This window comes from Ostrea edulis, chromosome 5, assembly GCF_947568905.1.
Source record: "Ostrea edulis chromosome 5, xbOstEdul1.1, whole genome shotgun sequence".
NCBI classification, from domain to species: Eukaryota; Metazoa; Mollusca; class Bivalvia; order Ostreida; family Ostreidae; genus Ostrea; species Ostrea edulis.
The window spans coordinates 78363475-78388205 of record NC_079168.1 but is presented as its reverse complement, the minus strand read 5'-3'; the positions used below and the strand labels follow the sequence as shown (position 1 = coordinate 78388205).

At 35.1% G+C, this 24731-nt stretch overlaps 1 protein-coding gene across 1 annotated transcript in view; it reads right to left on the bottom strand.

Moving 5' to 3' along the window:
- The window catches only part of LOC125649888 (activating signal cointegrator 1-like), a 36957-nt gene extending 14182 nt beyond the window's left edge, over positions 1 to 22775 (bottom strand). The window contains exons 1-6 of the mRNA XM_048877730.2: positions 22661 to 22775; positions 15501 to 15645; positions 13686 to 13808; positions 13192 to 13273; positions 7405 to 7523; positions 7091 to 7239 (exon numbers count right to left, since the gene is read on the bottom strand). Of these exons, the coding sequence (XP_048733687.2) occupies positions 7091 to 7239; positions 7405 to 7523; positions 13192 to 13273; positions 13686 to 13808; positions 15501 to 15645; positions 22661 to 22737 (695 nt within the window). The 5' untranslated portion in view covers positions 22738 to 22775. The remainder of the gene's footprint in view (positions 1 to 7090; positions 7240 to 7404; positions 7524 to 13191; positions 13274 to 13685; positions 13809 to 15500; positions 15646 to 22660) is intronic.
- Positions 22776 to 24731: the final 1956 nt, after the last annotated feature.

Genomic DNA, 24731 nt, shown 5'->3' with positions numbered 1-24731 from the left:
CTCTAGAATACAGGGCTTCCTCAAGACCTAAAGAATGTTTGTAGGTACTGGCTGTTATTGTTATCAAAACACCTCTCTGGGGTAGCTCTAGGCCACAGTTTCTGCAGATGTCACTCCACCTGAGATCCATTGTTAAATGTTTGATTGACAGGCAGCTTACAATTTGGGGGTGTTAACTTAAAATTGGGTCTTTAAGGCTAAGAGAAATAAAATTATCTAATACCTCTTAGTAATGTTGATGTTAGGTCTTCCCTTGACATGCATGGGGCTATTTATAGACAGTTACCATAGGCATTCACTCTATATATTTACTTTTTAAATTTTTCTTTTACGTGCTGTTTCAAGGGAGAATTAATAACTTTAATGTAGGAAACTTCGGATCATACAGTTTTAAGCAGATAAAATAGACTGAATGCCTGACATTGAGAGAGAGAGAGAGAGAGAGAGAGAGAGAGAGAGAGAGAGAATATGTTGAAATGGCACTATGCACTTGTTCTTTTACACTATAGACTCATTCTTTAACAGTTTTGATGCAATGCCAAGATAATTACAGGTTAGTGACCGAAACACACACCCCAAAAAAATCTTCAATCTGCATGCCCAGTGTCTGGTTCCATGTAGAGACAGGAATAATTCCAGATATTCATTCAATAACCTTTTTATTCCATATTTATCTAAACCTAGGCGTATTTCTAATTCTATAACTAGAAGTACACATTCATCTACGGGTCCTACTAAACAGAGTATGCTAGAGTATGTTAGAGTACTTTAGAGTACGCTGGTAAAACTTCATGATTTAATGTAATGTAGTTGTTTATTTGTATGTATACCACTTAAATAAACATGATTATAAAATAATATTGCAAAATTACCAAAAGTATTTGTTTTTTAGTGATATTTTGACCAGAAAAAACATTCAATCTATTGAAGATTTATGGCATCCTGATCCCGATTATTACTATTTTGTTTGGAGAAAGAATTGAGCGATGTGACATATTACATCAGTAATTAATTTTACGTATGATTGATAGTTAGTTGGAATTCATGATCTTTGATTTTCTTGTGCCCCCCCCCCCCTTTGAGTTTTTTTTTTTGGGAGGGGGGAGGGGGGTTCTATGCCTTTATAAACCTCCATTTTCAATTCATTAATCTATTTTATATTTTGGTTCTTTGTCCACTGGCCAATTATTGATTCTAATCAATTGAATAATTGCTGGCCTTTAAAAAACACATCCAGTGCAGATTTAAAACAACATTAAATGTAATGCGCTGGTACTTTATGTAAATATTTACCGTATATACTCGCCTATAAGTCGGTCCGCCTATAAGTCGGTTGTATTTTTTAAGGTTATTTTGTAGGAATTTGCCATTGACCCGCTTATAAGTCGGTGCAAATTTTTGTCAGAATCGGATGACAATTTCAAGACAATGCTCTAGTGTTTTTACCTATGTTTCAAAAAATATTTTGAGAAATTAATAATTATGAGGTGCTCAATATCCAAGCCATATCTGTTTGGGGTTTAAACGTAACCCTTGATCTATCATGGACAATGATCCCTTGTTTACCTACACAATTATGGTATCCTAATTACCAGTACCTGGCACCGTGTTTACTTAGTGGCATGCGCCTCGCGGTTATTGTGGGGTTCCAGTATAATTCAATGTATCAACAATAAGAGTTTTTAAGAGTCAAGAATGATGATCTAAATTATCTGTTAACAATATTCAATCTTTTATGAAATATATTTCAGCCAGTATACATATGGATATTTCAATATTAAATTGGGTTCGTAATTCAATTTTACCGATAAACGATAGATTAGTTGAATTGAAAGTATTAGTTACTGATATGTAAATAATTTTAAACAAGATAAAAATATGTAAATACTTGTACTTTATACATTATTTTAAAATACATAAACAATACATGTCTAGATATTTGTAAACAATAATCATTTGTGTGGTAATCCATGATAATTGTCGGAGTTGTTTAAAAAAAAACAAACACTACATTACGCCGCCTAGAAAAATACCAATCTTCTTAGGATGCGCCTATAAGTCGGACATAGAGTTTTGAACCAAAAATTGACTCCCAAAAATCCGACTTATAGGCGAGTATATACGGTAGTTAAATTTGATCGGGATCGGGTAAACTGTAATTCAAAATATTTTCTATAATAATGAAAACAAACACAATAATCATTCCATTTTTATGTAAATCTAAATACCACTGAATGATAATATTCACTGTTCAGTTGACTAAAAAGACTTAATACTTTAAAGATAAGATAAAGGCATAATCTGGAAAATTAAATGCAATGTGCTGGTACTTTATGTAAATATTTAGTTAAATTTGATTGGGATCGGGTAAACTGTAATTCAAAATATTTTCTATAATAATGAAAATAAACACAATATATTCCAGATATATATTTATAAGGTTATCGCAATTCACCTTTGAATTAGAACGCTTTGGCCGATATAGTATTGCGTTGTGTGACGACACAATTGAATCTGTTTGTAATACAATTGTGAAATGCAACAGAAACTCTCATTGGTCCATATGTATAAGTCTGCCCAAATTCCCTTATACGGGAGTAGTCAGCATTTGAAAACATGACGGCCAGATGCTAGATGGAAAATAAAGTGCACCGCCACGGCACATGATACGCCCGTCACATATTGTTAACATGAACATATCACCATGAAGAGATAGGTATGCATGGAACCAAATGTCAACCTTCCTTTAAGAATCTTACCCACTTTATGGCCTCATGTGACATTGCTTCAAATATTGATAATGTAAGCTTAATGATTTTTAAAAGGATATAAAAACATTTTCCCAAATGTTTTCAATGAAATGATTAAAGTGCAAGATAGCCCTTTATCCAAGCAAACAACTTACAATAAATGGGAGTACTCAAAAAGGTTGATTTATTCAACATATCAAAAAATACATATATCAGTATCTGCCTTTGTCAAATCTTCAAGTATAAAAGTAAAATATGCATGGTGATGTCAATATAAATAAATATAGATTAAAAACGGTTATTTCAAACACTGGTGCATCTCCTATGGTGTAGTTATTAATTAGAAAAAAATAATACATCATATATTTCTCAACTGGTTGTGTTAGACTTGAGAAATGCACATCTGCAGCTTTGCTCATTGTATTTTAAGGAATGAAGAACAATGCACAGCGTAATAAAACAGCAAACATTAGTCATTATGTTTATTCTTAGACTGTAAAACTGTCATCTTAGTGAGACATGACAATCTGCACCTTGTTGTTGAGATATAAAATAAAAATATATTTTACAATATCATATTAATTCTTAAACTTTATACCAAATTAACTTTCAAAGTAATGGCTACCAATTAGAACTGTTCTAAAATTTGACAGATCAATTAGAAGGCCAGATTCCTCTGCCCATGCAATTCCCTGATTGCAAGAGATATAGATAGCACCTCCTTGATCAGATTGCTGTAACAGAAATCTTCTAAACTCATTAATTAATCTGTAATTTGACAGAATGCAATTTTTCTGTTAGCAAAATGCCTCCTGAATTGCTTGATAATTACACCCATGGGACAAGGGAAATTTCTCTTGTTACTGACACAAAAGAAATAATTTGTTTGTTATATACTGCTGTATAGTACAGTGTATATAATGAAGAATGTGTAGTTTCTTGAATTAACATTTTTTAATATGGTTATTGCAATACTATTTCATCTGTTCAGATTTACACAAATGCCCAATCTGCAGCTTTGTTCATTGTATATCTTTTTTCTGAACAATGCCACAGCCATAACAAAACATCAAAATACTAATCATTAAAATAGGCCTTTATACATATTGCAACCATTTGTTGTCTTAGTGAGAAATGATACTCTGCATATAGGTTGCTGAGAAAAAAAATTAAAAATTATATAGTACAATGTCAAATTAATTTTGAAAATAAAGACTAACCACAACAAACAAATTTACTTTCACAAATAATTTCTGGTATATCAGCAATTAAGAGGCTAAGATCTCTCTGCCCAATTCCCTAGAGATAAAGATAACACCTGCTTGATCATGTTGATCAGAGATGCTCTACACAAAACTCATTAATTAGTCTTGTCAAAATGCCCTTTGCATGCTACTCCCATGGGACAAGTGGAATTTCTCATGTTATTGTTAGAAACAAAGGAAACATTACATAGGCTAAAAAAAAGCTGTACAGTATATCATAAAAAAATATGTGTTTTCTTGATGTAACATTTTTGAATGAGGTTTTCTACAAAACTCTTATATGAGTAGGGATTGTACCAATTATAACATACTTTTTTCAAAAAATCACTTCAACTAAATGTCACAGTGACCTTAAAGTACAGTGCGACACACCTTCTACCTAAGATGCATAAGATGACCAAGTTTCATGATTCTAGATCAAATAGTTTTCAAGTTATGAGCCGGACAGGGTTTTACCATATTTGGCCATATCTTCTTAATTAAAAGTCACAGCGACCTGGTTTTAATGTGCGACACACCTTCTACCCAAGATGTATCAACTGACAAAGTTTTATTATTCTAGGCCTTATAGTATTTAAGTTATGAGCCGGACACGAAAAAGCTAACAGACGGACGGACAGACAGACGGACGGACATGAAGGCCATAACATAATACGGCCCGTCTTAAGACGGGCGTATAAAAACTTCAAAGGAAGAAAGAGAAAAAGTTGTATTCTTGTGCTGTTGTCTCATAAATTTAATATCAAAAAAAAAATCCTTACATATTTCCCTACTATACTTGTGTCCAAACATACCTTCAAATATTTATTAAAGCCCCTTACGACCCAAAAACTCGATCACAGCTTTTGATGATTTTGTTCGTAGACGTAGCCATGTTAGGTAGCCAGTCAATTTGAATCCTGGTTCATTTCCATACTGGCACAATAGCGCCTAGATGTGTACTAATGCCCCACAAATATTTTAGCTAAATAGTTTAAATAATATACCACCCCAGTCCTATTAAATGATAATTATTCAAATAGCTAAACTCACGGCAATGCAGCTTTCATTAGTCATGTGCGGCCGGTCTCCATCTAATGGGCTTATGTAGATTTTCGTTAATCAAGAGCTTATTTTACCTTTACAAAAACTGGTACAAAAAATGTTTCAATTTCTATTAATTATTTGTGTTGATAATAAATGAAGAGCAAATACATAACTTACAACCAATTTTATGAATAGATACCAATAGCAAGAGTTCGAATTGACCGGCTACCTAAAATGGCTACGTCAACAAACGAAAGCATTTGAAGCTGCGAGTTTTCGGGTTGTGTGTGGCTTTAATGAATATTTGAAGGTAAGTTTGGACACAAGTATACAATAGGAAAATATGTTAAGATTTTTTTATATTGAGTTTATGAGACAGCAACACAAGAATACACCTATATCAGGCCTCAACCGTCCGCAGCTTTTTGTGACCCGTAAATCGAAGGTTTCTATAAGAAGTGGATCTTTTCAGAGAGCTATGTATAGTTCTCCAGCTACACTGAATCCGCTCGAGAAAGTGGGCGGGCTGTATTCTGCCAATGAAAACTCTTGTTGTATTACATCAAACATGTCATTCAAATTGTTCAATCGTCTCATTCAATTGTGTCGTCACACAACGCAATACTATATCGGGTACAGCATTCTTATTCAAAGGTGAATTGCGATAAAGTAAAGTAAGAACACCTACGAACAGCAGTTAAATTGCAATAAATTATGAAATTTTACCAACGTAATCTAAAGTTCATCATCATTTGTCAACAGATATGACCCCATAAGTCAATATGCAAGTAAAAACAGTTTTCCAGCTGTTCCAGAGCAAGCTCAGGAAAACTTTGGCTAATCAGTAAAAAATAAAATCTATAACAAAATATATAAAAATATGTAGTATCACCTGATATTCAACAAAGACGAAGTTTCAGGGTATTGTAACAGACGATGAAATTCCTTAACTATGTAAAAGGAGTAAAAGTATCTAAGGGCTATTCCAGAAATAAATACATGGGGGGGGGGGGGGGGGGGGGGTTGTCGGGAGGCACCTTTTGTATATACCAAGCACCCATAAAAAAAAATAAAAAATTACTCCATGACCCATCAAATTAATAAACTCATTTTACAATGACCCATCTAATAAAAAAAAAAAACTAACCAGACCCACCACAAAAATATTTTTAAAAATGAAAACGGTACAAATCTCGCGAGGTTTTCGGAACAAACATTCTAGTCAATGACGCGGTAATGCCTGTGCGACATTGTATCACAGTAGTTCTGAAGAAACGATGTCACATCAACAATCAAAGGCATCTATGGCGGGAATGTTGGAAAGATTAGGAGTCCAAACGATGCTATTATCATGAAATGGGTATGGATATGTTTTTCCACGAATCGTTCGTCTTCTAATGGAGCCCGCGCCCGGAGGCCTCTATATCACCATCACACCGACTGATAAATATAACGCATCGGTACCCTTGTATAAATCAACTAAGGTTTGCCTATTTTTATTAGAAAACGGAATACCTATTGGTTTCAAAATATTCCCAAAATCGATGCACTGTAAACTGTAATAATCTACCGAAGAGAGTTCGCCGCCATCACGTCCAAAGGGACCCTACTAAACACGCCTCTAATTTGAAGAGTGCCGTAATGGAAAGTTATGCGCTGCAAAGAGCGACAACTCGAATAGTTCTATGTTACTTCCAATTTCGAAAGCACGTTTTCAATTTTCCCTCCGACGTTTTGTAACCAACACGACAAGAGCGACAATAAAAATATTCTGAAAACTCAACACCCACGTGGCACAAAATAAAACAATAGAAACTACCCACTACCCATAATAAATATTTTTTTAACAGTCCAACCACGCACCAATTAAAATATGAAAAAATACGACCACCCACACAAAAAAATATCATTTGCCGCCCAACCCCCCATTTGATCATTTCTGGAACAGCCCTAAGTTAGAGAATTGTCCAATCTGATATTCTTACATTTGATGAGACAATACAATGTACATTCAGTTCATCTATGATTGGATGGTACAGTCAGACTGACCTTGTTTTGTCGTACTCCAGAAGTTTATTTTTGTGTTGTACAGCTTTGTCATACTCTTCCTGACCTCTGTCCTTCATTAGTCTCTGACGTAATTGTTCGCTCTTCCGTGAACCACGCGCTAACACTTCCTGTTCCTCTTTCGTACAAACCTGGTTATAAAACAATTAAAATCACGAAAAAAAATGTGACTATGATATTTGTCACAGTGTAGAAATATGTATACTGATAAAGTCAAAAACCATATTACCAAGAAAATTCAAATTTCAAAGCAGGTTCTGTTTTGACCATCAATGCGATGCCTCTCTGTTGCTTACCAGGTTTCCACAGAAGAGACATGGTCCTGATCCTTCCTGTTCACATACAATGCGTCCACAATGTACACAGTTGGCAATCAGCTTATGTTTGGTAGCCTGGCATTCACAAGTATGTCGTCCTGAATCAAACAAAAATTATGAATTCAAAATTCAAACAATTTCATAGAATATAAAATGAACTATCTTTATGTTAAAAAAATTCCAAGTATTTGTGAATTTTTGCAAACTATTCTCTATTTATAAATGCAGCCTATTTTTAGAGTGCTCCTTTATATTGATATCAAAGAACAACTAAATCATACCATTTGAAATTATTTAATCTTTCACCAAGAAAAAAAAAATTAGAAAAAAAATCAATCTTAAAAATTTCCTACTTTATAAAAGAATCTATCTCTATACAAGAACTGAGAGCTCTCTCGCCCTTGTGCTTAGAGTAGTTCAATTCTAACAAGAGATGTTTGTGAAGCATATATGCCCCCCCCCCCCCCCCCAGTGCAAAATTGAAAATGGTTATGCACATGCATAATTTGATTGACAGTAGTATCGTCAATTCGAAATATTGAGCAATATCTTCCAATGTCAGGAGAGGATTGACCAAGTGACCTAAAAGTCAATAAGGGTCATCTACTCATTATGCTGTACCAGTGTACCAGGTTTGTTGTCAATCAAGCAAATAATTCTTAAAATATACATATGTAGGAGACAATATATTACTATGTCCAGTTTAATCATTGACCTTTGACCATGTGACCTCAAAATCAACTGGGGTCATGTATCAGTGTAATGAGTTTGATGTATGTCAAACAAAGGGTTCTTAAGATATTCAGTGGACAGTATATTCCTATGCCCAGTTTGACCCTTGGCCTTTGACCATGTGATCTCAAGATGAATAGGGGTCATCTTCTTCTGAAGATGTACCAGTGTACCAAGTTTGATGTCTGTCAATCAAAGGGTTCTCAAGATATTGAGCAGACAGCATATTCCTATGTCCAGTTTGACCCTTGATCTTTGACCATGTGACCTCAAAATCAATGGGGGGGGGGGGGGGGGGGGTGTCATCTTCTGCAGATGTACCAGTGTACCAAGTTTGATGTCTGTCAAGCAAAGGGTTCTCAAGATATTGAGTGGACAGTATATTCCTATATACAGTTTGACCCTTGACCATGTGACCTCAAAATCAATGGGGGGGGGGGGGGTTGGGGGGGGGGGGGTTAATCTTTTCCTGAAGATGTACCAGTGTACTAAGTTTGATACCTGTCAAGTAAAGGGTTCTCCAAACATTAAGTGGTCAGCATATTCTTATGTCCAGTTTGATCCTTGATCTTTGACCATGTGACCTAAAAATCAATAGGGGTCATCTACTCCTTGGGAAGTAACAGTGTTCGAAGTTTGATGTCTATCACGCAAAGGGTTCTCAAGATATTGTGCGGACAAGGTCTTCCAATATCCAGAGTAGATTGACCCTTTACCTTTGACCTTTTGACCTGAAAAACCATAGGGGTCCTCTTCTTCTCATAACCAACCCACATATGAAATATCATTACAATCAAGTAATTGGTTTTTAAGATAGTGAGTGGACAATATGTGGTCTACCAACAGACAGGTGCAAACCAATATGCCTCTCTTCTTCGAAGGGGCATAATAATAATTGGTCAGACTTTGAATCATGAAATATGATGACATCGCATGAGGGTTGAGAAACCTTACTTTATGTCTTTGGGAATTTTCAGCAACAAGAAATGTTTGTAAACATATAAATGCCACTGTGGTGCATAATTGAAAAGGGTTAAACACAAGAATCATTTAATTTATAGTAGTGCCAAAATAATTCAAGATATTGAGCAGAAAATATCTTCCTACAGTATATGTCCAGAGTGAATTGACCCTTGGCTTTTGACCATGTGACCTAACAATCAATAGGGGTCATCTACTCCTTAGGATGTACCAGTATACTAAGTTGGTGTCAATTAAGCAAATTATTCTTAAAATATAAGAGACAATATATTATTATGTCCAGTTTGACCCTTGAATTTTGACCATGTGAACTCAAAATTAATAAGGCCATCTATTCCTTATGATGTAGCAGTGTAAAAAGTTTGATGTCTTTCAAGCAAAGGGTTCTCAAAATATTGAGCAAACAATATATTGCTATGTTCAGTTTGACCCTTGACCTTTAACCATGTGACATCAAAATCAATAGGGGTCATCTACTCCTTAGGATGTACCAGTGTACCAAGTTTGATATCTGTCAAGCAAAGGGTTCTCAAGATATTGAGTGGACAGAATATTCCTATGTCCAGTTTGACCCTTGACCATGTGACCTCAAAATCAATAGAGTTCATGTACCCTTAGGATGTACCAGTGTACCAAGTTTGATGCCTTTCAAGCAAAGAGTTCTCAAGATATTGAGTGGATAGAATATTCCTATGCCCAGTTTGACCCTTGACCTTTCACCATGTGACTCCAAAATCAATAGAGGTTATCTACTCCTTACAATGTACATGTACCAAGTTTGATGTCTGTCAAAGAAAGGGTTCTCGAGATATTTTATGGGCGGACAATATCTTCCTATGTTTAGAGTGGATTGACCCTTGACCTTTTGACCTCAAAATCAATAAGGGTCCTCTTCTACACATAACCAACCCACATATGAAATATCATTATGATCAAGTGAATGGTTCTCAAGACATTGAGCAGACAACATGTGGTCTACAGACCGAGATACATACCAACTGACAGATGCAAAGCAATATGCCCCTCTTCTTTGAAGGAAACTTAGCAAGCATGAAGAAAATGATCGTCACAAAAATTCTGCACAAAAGTATGTGAAATCCAACGAAATGACTCAAAATGCAACTTTAAGTTGATCAAATATTATGGAATACTGATTAAGAATTTTCCTACACTCCCTAGCTGTGTTAAACATTAAATTCCTGGGGGTATCAGTGTTCAGAACAATACCAATGGTACATAAAACGCCCATGAAAAGCTAATATAGGGCATTTTTCTTACACCATGATTTGTAGACCTTGCCATCAAGTAGTATCAGCAATCATCAGAGTCTGACATACTTTCTTTGCATTGAAAAAACAAGACAAATCATGTACTCTATGTAATATTTTCACTTGGCATAGGATGTATGTGTACCAAGTTTAATAGTCATTGCCCCAATGAATTGGTCTGCATCCTGCTACTACGACCTTGACCTTTGGAAACAACAGGCATCCTCCACTTGGCATAAAGAGTATTTGCACATAGTTTGACGGTCCTAGCCCCAACAGTTTGATTTGTATACTGTCTTCAAGCTTTTCCTACTAAGCGATACTGTGACCTTGACCTTGAAAAATAATAGGCATCTTCCTCTCATCATGGTGATTAAATGTACCAAGTTGTAAAATCCTGGAGCTTACAGTTCGGTCTGTATCCTGCCCACAAGGTCCGGACAGACAACGCCATACCATAATACGTCCCGTCTTTGACGGGCATATAAAAACCTGAGTGTACGTATCAGGGTTATGACAAACCCGAGCTCCCTGAATCTCTAGTCAGGTGTTCTACCAAGTGAGCTATCTGGTCACCAACAATTGAACCAGTCTGACCTCTACACTCTCATATCAATCTGGAGAAGAAGAATTTTTCTGTATACTGCTATATAAAAATTTAAAATGCCTATTGTGGCACTGCCCGAAGGAATCATGGTTTGAACAAATTCAAACACAAGATTCAGCTTTCTTGGGTAAGTGGGTCTTCTGACTTCAGAAGGAGAGTTTTAAAACACTGAACCATATTTTCACCACTTCCTATATCATTTCTCTTGGCAAGTGACATACCCTATTTCAAGATGACCTGGTTAGTGACTAATCCATGGTCCATATAGCTCTAACTACTACATTTTTATCCCTTGAAGACACACGATCCAGATTCACCTGAAGTCCAGGGGTGGTCAAAGTCACCAAATGTAATACCGTATAGCGAGTTATAAGTTTGGCTTATTTTAGCGGTTAGATAGCTTTCCGCCAAATTTTCAATTGCCAAATATGCACCCATTTGCGACTTCACTATTTGAAAGAGAGACAACTCTTCCCTGTCTGCCAAGATTTATTCCGCTAAAATTATTAGCATACCTTTCAGCCAGCAAATCACCAAATTTTAGACCTGTGGAATAAACCCGCTAAACAGTATAGGATAGGAAAGGAGAAAATTTTGGGCTGGACTTGGGATTGAACCAGGATCCCTACATTATTAATCTAGCACTCTAACCACAGAACTATCCAGACAATGTCCACAGTTCATATGCCCCTTACATGTAACTACATATACTGCCCAGGGCTCGAAATTAACATATGCCCGTCAGTCTGTGACTGGCTAAAAGTCTGGCGGACTGACTGACATTTGTTTTATTTAGTCCGATGGGACTGGTTAATTTTCTAATGCATCATTTTGGAAAATAAACTTAATATGAAATTTTATACACATTTGACATGCTTCAATCTGTAGATATCAGACGAATCTGATTCGTAAATATAAATCCAACATTTAAGTGTTATAAGTGAGGCATATTGAGTTAAATTTCATTTTAATAACATTAATGAAATATGTTTAATTATTTCTGGAAAGTTGTTGGACTGGTAAATTTTTCTGCGGATTGGTTGAAATTATACCCCATCAGTCCAGCTGGACTGCTGACATAAAAAGTTAGTTTCAAGCCCTGCTGCCCTTTCCCACCTCCTTAAATTGTCTTCACCCTCGAAGACATACAGCCAGATTCTTTTGGCCCTGGCAGTGCTTTCACTTGAATTCCAAGTGTGGCCACAGCACCAAATGTAACAGGAAGGGAAAAAATACAATGGACCGGACAAGGATTCAAACCCGGGCCCCATGAATCTCCAGTCACGCGTTCTATCAACTGAGCTATCTGGCTAACAGCTATCAAAAATGTCTGACCACCACACAAATCAGTCTGACCACCACATGAATCAGTTTGACCACCACCCGAACCCATCTAATCACCACCCGAACCAGTCTGACCACCACACAAACCAGTCTGACTGCCACACAAACCTGCCTGACCGCCACACAAACCTGTCTGACCACCACCCGAACCAGTCTGACCACCAAGCGAACCTGTCTGAACACCACCTGAACCCATATGACCACCACACAAACCAGTCTGACCACCACATTACAAAACTCAGTGTATATCCCTTACATATATTATAATTTAAAAGACATAAACAATATAGCTGTACAAAAATTAAATGCAAGAAGAAAAAAAGTATGCTTAAAAAGTGGCAAAGTAAAGGGTGACAAACAAACTCAAATGAGGAAAGCTCTTTTAAGCTCAATAGATCTAATTAGTTTCAGAAGCTATGTAATATCATTCAATAGATCTAATTAGTTTCAGAAGCTATGTAATATCATTCAATACATCTAATTAGTTTCAGAAGCTATGTAATATCATTCAATAGATCTAATTAGTTTCAGAAGCTATGTACTATCATTCAATACATCTAATTAGTTTCAGAAGCTATGTAATATCATTCAATAGATCTAATTAGTTTCAGAAGCTATGTAATATCATTCAATACATCTAATAAGTTTCAGAAGCTATGTAATATCATTCAATACATCTAATTAGTTTCAGAAGCTATGTAATATCATTCAATAGATCTAATTAGTTTCAGAAGCTATGTAATATCATTCAATACATCTAATAAGTTTCAGAAGCTATGTAATATCATTCAATACATCTAATTAGTTTCAGAAGCTATGTAATCTCATTCATACCTGCCAGTTTTATCACAGATTTAGCTTCTCCTTCTTGACTAAACAGAGGAATAAACTTGGTCTTCTTGGATTCTTGGTGCAGCTAAGGACAAAGAAAGTTTGGCAGTTGTAATCAAGTGCATCGCCAATGGAAATGGTTTTGATGGAATGTTGAATACTAAGATATTGTACAGCTGTACGAGCAACCTGAAGCTAGACCTTCAGCAACAATTTACGCATACAATGCAACATGTGCAGCTACGCCTAGTATCATCACTGTATACAGGGTTATTTTCACCTTTCTACAATTGCTAATGGATTCAGACATAGTTGTGTTAAAAAAAAGCTAAAAGAAAAAACAGTTTCACCCACTCTTAAATTCACCCAGTGACAACAAGGGTGAAAGGGGTGAAAATAAAACCGGACAAATATTCCCTGTATACAGTATTTATTCCTCAGTGTACAGCTTGGAGCAATCTCCCACTGATGACACTTTAATGAACTAGTTCACTGACCTGCTCTCTCTGTAGAGATTCACTCGGTTTCACTTTCGTTTGGACAGAGTTACTGCTCTTCGATGATCTGGAGGAATTTTTACCATTGATGTACACATCATCCTGATCTGATTTACGATAAACCTAAAGGTATCATAAATAAGCAATAAACTTGAGGTATTTCACATCTCAAATAGTAAACCTATTAAAGGTATATGGGGTTTCAAATAAATCTATTTATGGAATTACTTTAATTCTGGGGCAAGTTATATGAGTATAACCTGGTTTGGGTCAGTTTATGTTTTATAATCCGCGAAGAATTAAAGTCATTCCTTATAATTTAATGCAAGGGAAAAAGATGCTAACCTTCGTTTATCAAAATGTACATAAACTCGGAAAAATACAAGTCAACTGAGCAGCGCAATGATTCACTTAGCAACACGACGAAGCTAGCTGTTCACGAAGGTCGCCATCTTTAATCTTAGTTCTTCTACGGAGTCTAGCCATTTATCAAAATATTGTACCGAAAGTGAAGTTTGTAATGATAGAAAATATGTGTAGACTATGCATGCAATGCATATTTCGCTGCCCTTTAGAGATAGAGATCGACTTTGAAGTCGATCATCTCTGACAGATTGAGAAAATACGGGAAATTGCATTGTTTAGGCCAACTCAAAATAAATCTTCAAATATCCAAAAATGCAATAATTTACAACTGTAACTCTGTGAAAACTTCTACTACATGAAAACTTACCCCTGTGTGTAACATTGTCGCTAATAGTAAATCCGACACAAAAAAATATGTAAGCAGGTGACAAATCGCGATCCACATGTCAATGTGTCTGACATCATGTGATAAAATGTGACGTATGAATTTTTGTTTGCTTTGTTGAAAGACGGATCAAGCAATGAAACACCCCCCCCCCCCCCCCTTTCCCCAGTGAGAAATGTATTTCAAAATGAACAGGGTAATGCTTACTTGGCAAATCATTGATCTCTTATTCGACCATACATACAGAGAAAGATGTTTTACAACAGTGATTTGCGTACAAGTAGATGCTAATATTGACAACGAGAAAACAGCATGTGTATCAAACCGAAGTATCTTATTGTACATGTTGACTTTCTATTCCATAGAAGGCTGAAAACAGTGCTGCGATGTAAATTTAGAGAGAGAGAGAAAAAAATAGGTCCGGCTTCTGGTTGTCAAGGGGGTATGTCCCAATACCAAACCAGGTTATACAAAAATAACCTGCGTTCCTCAATTGGAATTTCACCGATCAGAGACAAGGATACAATAAGAATTAAATTATATTCTATTATTTACCATGTTTACTGAAAAGAATTTTGAATTTCTTTAGGTGCAAGATTTTTGACCTCGTGACCTTTACATAGGAGTTTGACCTATTTTTGAAAAACTTTAACCTGGGCCATAACTTTTGAACTCTTAGTGACATGTCTTTCATATTTCCCATATGTATTCCTTGTGACAAAACCTTTCTTATGTACCAAAGTGTTCTCTGGCCCTGGCCTTGAGGTTTGACCTACTTTTGAAAATGTTTAACCTTGGCTATTATTAACTTTGTTGCCATACTGGGACATTGGTGTTTCACATCTTGTTTTTTAGTTTTTATTGGACAGCAATAAAGTTTTTTCAGACAGTAATGTTATACTGTATCTGGTCATTCTATAAAAAGACACATTGACTGCAATGTTATCTGGTCATTCTATCAACTGGCTGTGATGTACAGTAGGTTTTGGATGGCAACCTAAAGCCCCCCCCCCCCCACCCCCCTATAAATGAACTTCTTTGCCTCTATGAATAGAAACACTAACAGTAATTCTATCTGGTGGTTTTTCTGCTGGTCTCCACTTCTGTATTAACTGAGAGATAAATGTTGTCACTTTGGGATCTGAGCCATCTAGCAACTCCAGCATGTACTCCTGGATCTCAGTGGCATTTCCAATGCTCAAAATATATCTACAAGTAAACAGTTCATTGTTTATATCAAGTAATTTCATATTCTGGTTGTTGATGTATCACAGGGGTTGGATTTAGCAAGAAATACTTGCAAAAGAAGAGTAAATTTGAAAAATTGCGAGTGAAAATAATGGACACTCAAAAATCTTAGGGAGTGGTGATTTACAAACCATGATCGTCTCATATCCGTTTCTTTTTACCGCGATGCTTAATTTGCTTTTCTTAAACTTGGACTCGGAATCATATAAATGTTTACATCAACGACCAATTTCAACAACTGTTTCCACCTGTCTTTTTCTTTTATATATATATTTATAGAAATTAAGAATTATATAAATAAATGCTTTAAAGATCAGACATCACATTATAATCACAGATATACACACATGCCACATGCTCTGTTTGCTTATAGGGATGATTACATTGAATTCAAAGTGTGAGGCTTTTGTTATTCATTTATTTAAAAACCAGAGTTTATGTTTTATCAAACCTTTGTCTTCTGGTAGCTTTATTTCATTAGAATAGAATGTAGCATCGTTTGTTACTATTTACAGATCATCGGCAAACAACAAATCTACCATTACAATGATTATTTATAATTGATCCAACAAGTCCTACCTACGTTAGTATTGATGTCTCATAGTTGTTATGACACGAGAGTGTATTCCTGATCACATGGATGATTATCAAAAAATGTGGTTAATCCAAGGTCAAATTGCAATGTGATGTGATAATTCAATATTTTTTGCCTTGTTGAACTGAGTGGGGGTATTTTTCCAAGATGGTGATTTTCTTCCCTTGTATTGATATAATACTTCTTTCAATGCAGGGTGTGGTATTTAAACGATACATAAATTACCATTTTGTGTCAACAAAAAAGATTCATATTTCTACTTTATTTTCCACAATCTGTACGACCAGCCATCTGTGACAGATACATCGTCAGTGGCGTAGCTTCCTATGAAGCATCCGAAGCATGTGCTTCCACATTGTTGTGGTAAAAAAAAAGAAGAAATTTAGAAGTACTAAAATTTGATTGTATCTTCTTTCAGTTTAGATACATCAAATTTTAGTAGTTTTATTTAAGCGTTCACGGAATTCAAAAACACATTTAATTTAGTTGCTATAAAAAGAGTACAAAATTTCTGAAAATGAATGAAAAAATCATTGCAGTAAAACTAATGGATAATCTTTTTTTTTTTAAAATTGGAAGAAAATTACGATGTCCTTACCCCATGTACCTGTGTTTAGAATTAAAGAAAATGTGTATTGGAGACTTTGAAAATACCTTTCTTACCATGGTAATTGTCTAAAATGCACCAGCTTCCGGGGGCTTTGCCCCCTGGGCCCTCACCAGGGCTTTGCCCTGGACCCATTTGGGGCCTTAGGGTGGCCCCCAACCCCCCTGCCCTTTCTGCTTCCATATTCATCTTCCTTATTCTACGCTGCTGATCATGACATGCAGATTTTAAAAAAACATTCAGTTCAACCCCTGTTTCTGTACTCTAATCTATGAATTTATTTGACTATAGTGGTTAGATTCACTGTAGCAATGTCTTTCCTAAATGATGATGTACTTGTTGCCGGTGTATGTATACGTATGTTCTATCAAATGAAAAGAGATAAATCATCAATTATTGTGCCATTTTGCCAAATCAGTTTGGAAGGAACAGAAGTTTAAATTACAACTTTTTTTCAGACTCGTGTTTTTCTTTCCTTTTTTGTCCTCGGAGACAATTCCAAATCATGATCGTGATCTGTAAAATCTGCAAAATATGACGTGAATAGACAAAAACCTAATCATATAATCATTAGGGCTGACAGCTATGTTTTCTCAATCGGTCCTTCAGAAACTAAAATTATGTCCATAGGACATGAATGCCCCGCCCAATGTGACATTTGTAATGCAATATGAAAGTAAGAGACCCATGAGTCACCTTGGCCCATATTTAAAAATTTCCCCATATATTTGCATGTAAAATTTTGATCCCCTATACTTATCATTTCCATTAGTGGAACTCTTCAAATTAAAGGTGCGTAAAGTCGTGCTACCGGGACAACATACGTAAACATTACTTAGGCATACATAATATAAATTATGGCATCGGATACATATTATATATAACCGACTGCAAACCACAACACTGATTAAAATTCTAAAGTCAAATTTAGGAATTGATTATTCTTACAAGAAAACAGACAAACTTATTAAACTATTTGAGGGAGCAGGTACTATATCTGCCAAATCTGACCGATATAAAGCATCAATCGCAAAAAGAACTGTGAAGGGAAAAACCTATATGCACATCCAACACAAAAACTTTTAATGTGAGTAATATGTTTTTAAAGTTATTCTGTCAGACTATGAATTATACAGTTAGGATAGGTTCATATGGCATGGACTTGGTAATCGTACACGAACACACACACCCCCCTCAATTTCCATATTTTAGATATATATGCCAAACTGCATTTTTTAAGACGTTTATAACACTAATTAACACAACTAATGCATTTCCAAACTGCATTCAAGCTATTTTGAAAATTACAAAATATTGATGGATTTAGAACAGAGAACATCATTGTTTGGAATTTTTAAAATAGGTGTGGTGGAGTTTAAAAACATGTAACATTTTTAATAAGATTGTGTTAGAATATTTGAAAAATGCAGTTTGACCAATGGTTATTTTATTTAAAAATACACCATGTATTTTAACTCTTAAAAAAAAAAGGGGGGGGGTGCTATGACCGTTTCGTTTATGTCCCAGTAATCTCGCACTTGCTCGCGAGACTTGTGCATTTTCTTACCAATGACGCACAAGAGTCATCAAAGCGTGATACATCTAACGAGCTGGTAATGAGAAGTATTGTGGCCCCACTCTACCCCCAAGGGCCATGATTTTTACAAACATAAATCTGTACTATGGCAGAAAGCTGCCAGGTAAATTTGATCTTGTCTGGCTCAGTGGTTCTGGAGAAGAAGTCGAAAATGTAAAAACTTTACAGACGAAGAGACGACGGACAAAAAAAGGTGATCGGAAAAGCTCACTTTCAGCTCAGGTGAGAGCTAACAATTAACCTTTGGCTCAAGTGAGCTAAAAACCCAGAGATTATTGGTACCTTCTCATTGCCTGATATTCTGCCCCATTCACAATGGAAAATAGGTTGAATTTTTTCATTTTGTGGAAAATACAAACAAAGTCAAAACTGGAGACCAACACCTTGAGGTTCAAATTGTGGACGATTTTCACAAGTGGATACCACGTGGTATTCAGCAGGGTCTGTATCCAAAGTATAGACTTAAAGAAATAGATCACCAACACATAGTGAGAATGCAGGATACACTTTATTGGTTGACCGGTTTCGACCAGGGGGCGGTCGTCATCAGAACAAAATTATAAGAATTGTCTCTACTGAGGTAAAAATTGTGGATCATGTTACTATTAATAACAAAAAATGTGGAGTGTTTACTTAGCAACGTAAAAACATGTATATACACAAATACGTTATGATACTTTATAAATGTTTGTGAAAGTTAAATGTAATGGACACTGATATTTATTTTATTGATAAAAAGAGTCCATAAACGATGGGATGGTGTATTCGTTCAAACTGCCTTCTCAAATTAGATATCCCGGCGAATTTGCGGTGGCATCTAGTACAACTGATTTTGAAATCCGTTGTTTTAGTTTTCTCTGGATTCCGTTTTGTATATCTGACTTCAGGCATATTTCTGGTTTAAGCCTGACGAATGTATAGTTTTAAAAATATGTATAAAAGCCTCCTGGGTGTTTAGACGTTGAATAATGTTGTTTTGACTAGCGGCGTGATAAAAATATCCTGTATGGAGTGTGACTGTGACGTATTTGATTGTGTCAATTGGGTGAAAGAAAACCTAACCATAAATTTATTCCCCGCAAGAAATAAGAAATATAGGAAACTGAAACCATTAACATTTTCTTTATTTGGACGAACAGCTGCAAAGACCCACATTCCTTCAAGTCTCGTCCGAACGAATTCCACCGAACAATCAATTCCACCATAGAAATGAATTTCCCGATACTTCATGTCACAACATGACACGTCACAATAATAAACACAGAGCATATTTAGATACCCCGGCCATATTTAGGATAGGGCATAAAAATGACTGACAGGACCGCCAATTTTTTTTACCTGTTTGCAGTATGTAAGATATGTCAGACACATTTAAAATACACCACAGGATCATCATAATCATTTTAGACAAATCAATGAAAGCATGGAATAGAAACGAGTAGAAGCGACAAAGCTGTTTCTAGCACCATAGATCTAAACCAGAGTCCACATCTGTGAGTAATTATTGTAACAAAATACAATAAAGGTTTTTGATTTTATTTTGCATATTAGATTTTTAAAATAGCTATATCTGTATATAGACCTAAACTGAAATACCCGAACTTGAAAATCCTGAACCAAAATGTTTTTGAACTGTGACCAGTGTTCGAAATTCAAAATTATTTCCAATGGGACCAAAGGACCCACAGCAAAAGGGTCTACATGAGTCCTTCCACAGCAATGTAGGCCCAAAAATTAAACTAGCATTCAGAAAACGCCACATTGTTTTCCCTACCAGATTGGGTAAAATAAGTTCATTTCACAAAGGGTGTCTATCACAACTCACAAGCAATTACAGTACAAAACATTATAAGTGACATAACAGAGTCTTAAATGGTCATGAATAGTTTAAAAGTTATTTATATTTTAATTCAAAATACCATTTAGATAAGTATAAAAAGCACGCTTGATGCTATCATGATACAATTAATTACTTTTACCAATGAAAGGTGAAGATAACGAACAGTGATCAATCTCATTACTCCTATAAGCAATACAAATTAGATAGTTGGGCAAACACAGACCCCAGGACACACCAGAGGTGGGATCAGGTGCCTAGGAGGAGTAAGCATCCCCTGTCAACCGGTCACACCCGCCATGAGCCCCATATCCTGATCATGTAAACGGAGTTATCCGTAGTCAAAATCAGTGTGCCAAGAACGGCCTAACAATCAATATGAAACATGACAGACATCATTTGACCCAATGATAGGTTGTATTGATGAACTAGATCCTTATAACGACCATAGAATTTGCGAAATGCTGACTTCAATTGATACTGTTGAAAATCTCATACGTAATTTTTTTTTTAGAGATGCTCATTGGTTCATTTATTTCAACAAATTCAATCAAAGTGCTGGATAGATATAAACTAAGTAATCAAAATACATAAACCAACACACGTTGTAAAGTTTTACTCCCGGCAACCGTGTCGACCCAAAATTATGAGAAAGACCCATTTAGTCATACTATTCGCAAGTCCTTCGATGTGTACGTCGGCGAAGGGCCAACGCTAATTTCGAACACTGACTGTGACAGCCCCAAAGTGATGTGATAATGACTTTGTAAATGCATGTGATTTTTCAAAGATGAATTCTAAAAATGTATGATAAAATTTCTTGTACTGCCACAGATCTGGAGATCACAGGTGCCTCTGGAAATGATTATATAAACATCCCCCTCCCTCTTTCATTTACAAGAAAAATAATTATGAAAAATAACAGTTATATATATATCATATATGTATCTGATTAATGTAACCATCAGAGTTGGCGAAAGATGCCGGACTACTGGATACCTTAGGTAAATTTTCAATTTGTCCGGTAAAACTTAGAAACTCATCTGACAAACTGTCTGGTAGATATTGGCAGACAAAATAGGGATCATATCTGTGTTGTTTATTGGCTTTTGTGCAAACAAAAACTTAGTCTGGTATAGATAACTTGCTTTTATACAACAAATTTGCTTTCCAAGAAATCATAAGCCCACTCTGTGCATATACTTTCAATATCACGCATGTCATTCTACTTCCAATTGTGTGGCCTATCACATGGTTGAAAAATTGTAGTTCAGACGTGAAAAAGAAAGTTGAATGTGTATACATAGGTGCTTGAACAGTTTGTCAACATGATCGCATATCTCCCTCCCCTTTAGTTTACAACAAAATATTTTAAGAATACATATAACTATTAACTTCCTTGGTGATAGCTTTGATTTTCGTCAGTTACAAATTTTGAAAATTTATATGTAGTAGATCATGTAAATATTGACTGGCTTTGTGTTGCGTAGCTTGAAGAAATTTTATTGCAAGGTTGAGTGAGTAAACAACTACACCAAATAATTTTCTTTCTTAGTACTGTATGGAGTTTTCCAAGGGGTTATTTACTTTCATTTTCGAAGTCTCTGACCTTCTCTACTTTTAAGATATATCAAAGATGATAAAAATGGCAAGTTTTACATTTCATGGTGAATTTATATGCATAGTAAAATGACTAATGAAACGAAAATGGTTACATTTGTTCTATAGATGTTTTATGGGGAGGGGGTGTTTCGAGGTATATGGTTATATCCACAATCACCTATGAGCAGCAAATAGAATGAAAATCAAACCTCAACAAAATTGATAAGAAAGTCCAATTCCTATGTGGTCAAAAATAGAGAACTGTTTAAAACACAAGTAAAGGTTTTGAGCTGTCACACTCAAGGCTTGAAAATAACAAAAAGGCGAAACAATCTCAGGTTGTTGGATATTTTTTTTTATTCTGTCTGATAAATTTTTAACTTGTCTGGAAGATTTTCTAAATTATCCCTAATCTACAAGACATGATCATGTCTGGTAGTTTATTATGCTCTTTCGCCAACTCTGAACCATTGTCATTTTATTACTAAGTACTCAATTTACTATACACCAATAAACGTAAAAAATTGTCATTATTTGATACCTTTAATATATTTCCAAAATCTACCTCATTCTACACATAACTGCTAACAGCTGCCAAGCCATGTACATATTGCACAACAGTAGGCCTATAAACAGTTGATATGTGGCATTCTCTAAAATCCAATGGATGAACAACATTCGGAAATATACTAATCTTTTATGATCATCTACATCCGTATCTTTCTTCAAACAACATACTTAGCATTATCTTCTGAAGCCGGTAAACCGAGTTTAGAGAGCTCATCACACATCCATCGCTCCACCGAAGTCGCCATTTTGTCAGCAAAATAATCGACTTAAACCGGCTAATATTTTCCCGGATATGACAACCCCCCAACATACTCCGGATCCTTTCCTTTCAGAGCACTGATCAAACGCACAACATTTTTCAAAAATGCATTATAGAATCATGATAAAAATTCCCTGAACCATGATAGATGCTTGCGGACATGAAAATCCCACCCATTTGTTTACCAAAAAAAAAAAAAAAAAAAAAATTATAATAATAATAATAAAATAAAAAAATAAATAAATATTATTGATAAATAATATAAATGAAAATTTATAATTATGGGGGAAAATGTAATCATTTTCATTAATCCAATGACTCAATTTTACTATACGTGTGCGCCAATCCACGTAAAAAGAAAATTGCCATTAACATTTTTTTGCATCTTTGACATATCTCTAATATTCGACTTCACAGGAACACTCTTGTGTGGAGATGCTGGCAGTTTATGCGCGCCATATGGTGCATACCCCAAAGAAAAGGGATTGACTTTACTTGGGGAGTGTACCAGAGATATTAATTAAACACCATCTGAAGTCGCTGAAACTTAGCACTGGACGTCAAAGCAGCAGACACCGAGGGACGTATTGGGTTATTTCGGTAAATTGATATTTAAAAATATATTAGAATGGAAATCATATCATTGTTTTTTTTAAAGACGGATGAAATGTATGAAGCAATCTTGATATTTATATTATGAACACATTGAAAATTAAAGGTGCAAATTAAAATAATGGCAAATGATTGTTTAATATCTGGATTTTTAGGGAATTTCAGGACTTTTTTCCAAGCTTACGTACTTCTACAATTATTTGACATCCAAGGTTTTGTATGGGTTTACCCCCCCCCCCCCCTTTTTTTCAAATTTTTAGGATTTTAAAGGGTACTGTTTTATAGCTGCTTTGATATAGATTTGAGCAATATCATTTATTAAGTCAACGAGGCTGAAGCTAGCAGCCACTAACCAGCAGGCAATAAGCACGTAGAAGCTAGCAGCCACTAAGGAAAATCATCAAAGGACTGAGAGTACTCATAGAAAAATATTTAATTTGAAACCTATTTTATAGGAAAATTTTAATTTAATTCATGTTTTGAATTAATAAATATCAATCACAACACTCATGGACAACTTAGCTCACATGAGAGTTTGTACATCAATGGTGAAATGAATTTATATCAGTAATTTGTAATGAAAGGATGGAAAGAAATAAAATTGACCACTCTTTCCATTTTCTGATCTTTTTGAACAATTAATTTTGTCCTTACATGCACAAAAGTACATTGATAATTTCTTTTTAATATAATTTATTTGTTTTTTGACACATACAATATAATCACACAGACAAATAAACAAACGGACAATCAATCATACATACATCTCATTCTCTCCTGTGGTCACTTGCTGTACAGTATTTAAGCATAACAAAAAACAAAAAAACAAAAAACATGTAAAAATAAATTATTCAAAAATATTTTTCCATCTCTTCCACATTTTATCAAAGCTGTGCATTCTATGTTTTTGAATTGCAGCATATTTTTCCACATGATATTTTAACTTTAAGTGACATAATAATCCAACAAGGTTTGGTTCCTTATCCTGCATTGAACAGGTAAAGATGTATTGTTTAACATATAAAATTCATAACTTTGTTGTTAAAATTTAGTGGATTTTCACCTAATATAATATTGGGCACATTAAAACCTACTCTTTCTGAAGTTTTTCTATATATATGAAGACTCAACTCACTCCACAATGTTTGGGTTTTATCACATGAAGCAAAAATATGTGTCATCGTCTCTACATTACTTGTACAAAATCTACAGCAGTCATTTGTTTTAACATTATTGTTTTTCAAATAATATCCAACAGGAAGGATTCTATGTAAAATTCTAAACTGTAGCCATTGAGCAGAAGAATCAGTTGTTTGTTTTGAAACACATTTTAAATATACCTTGTATGGAAATATCACCCACTCCATA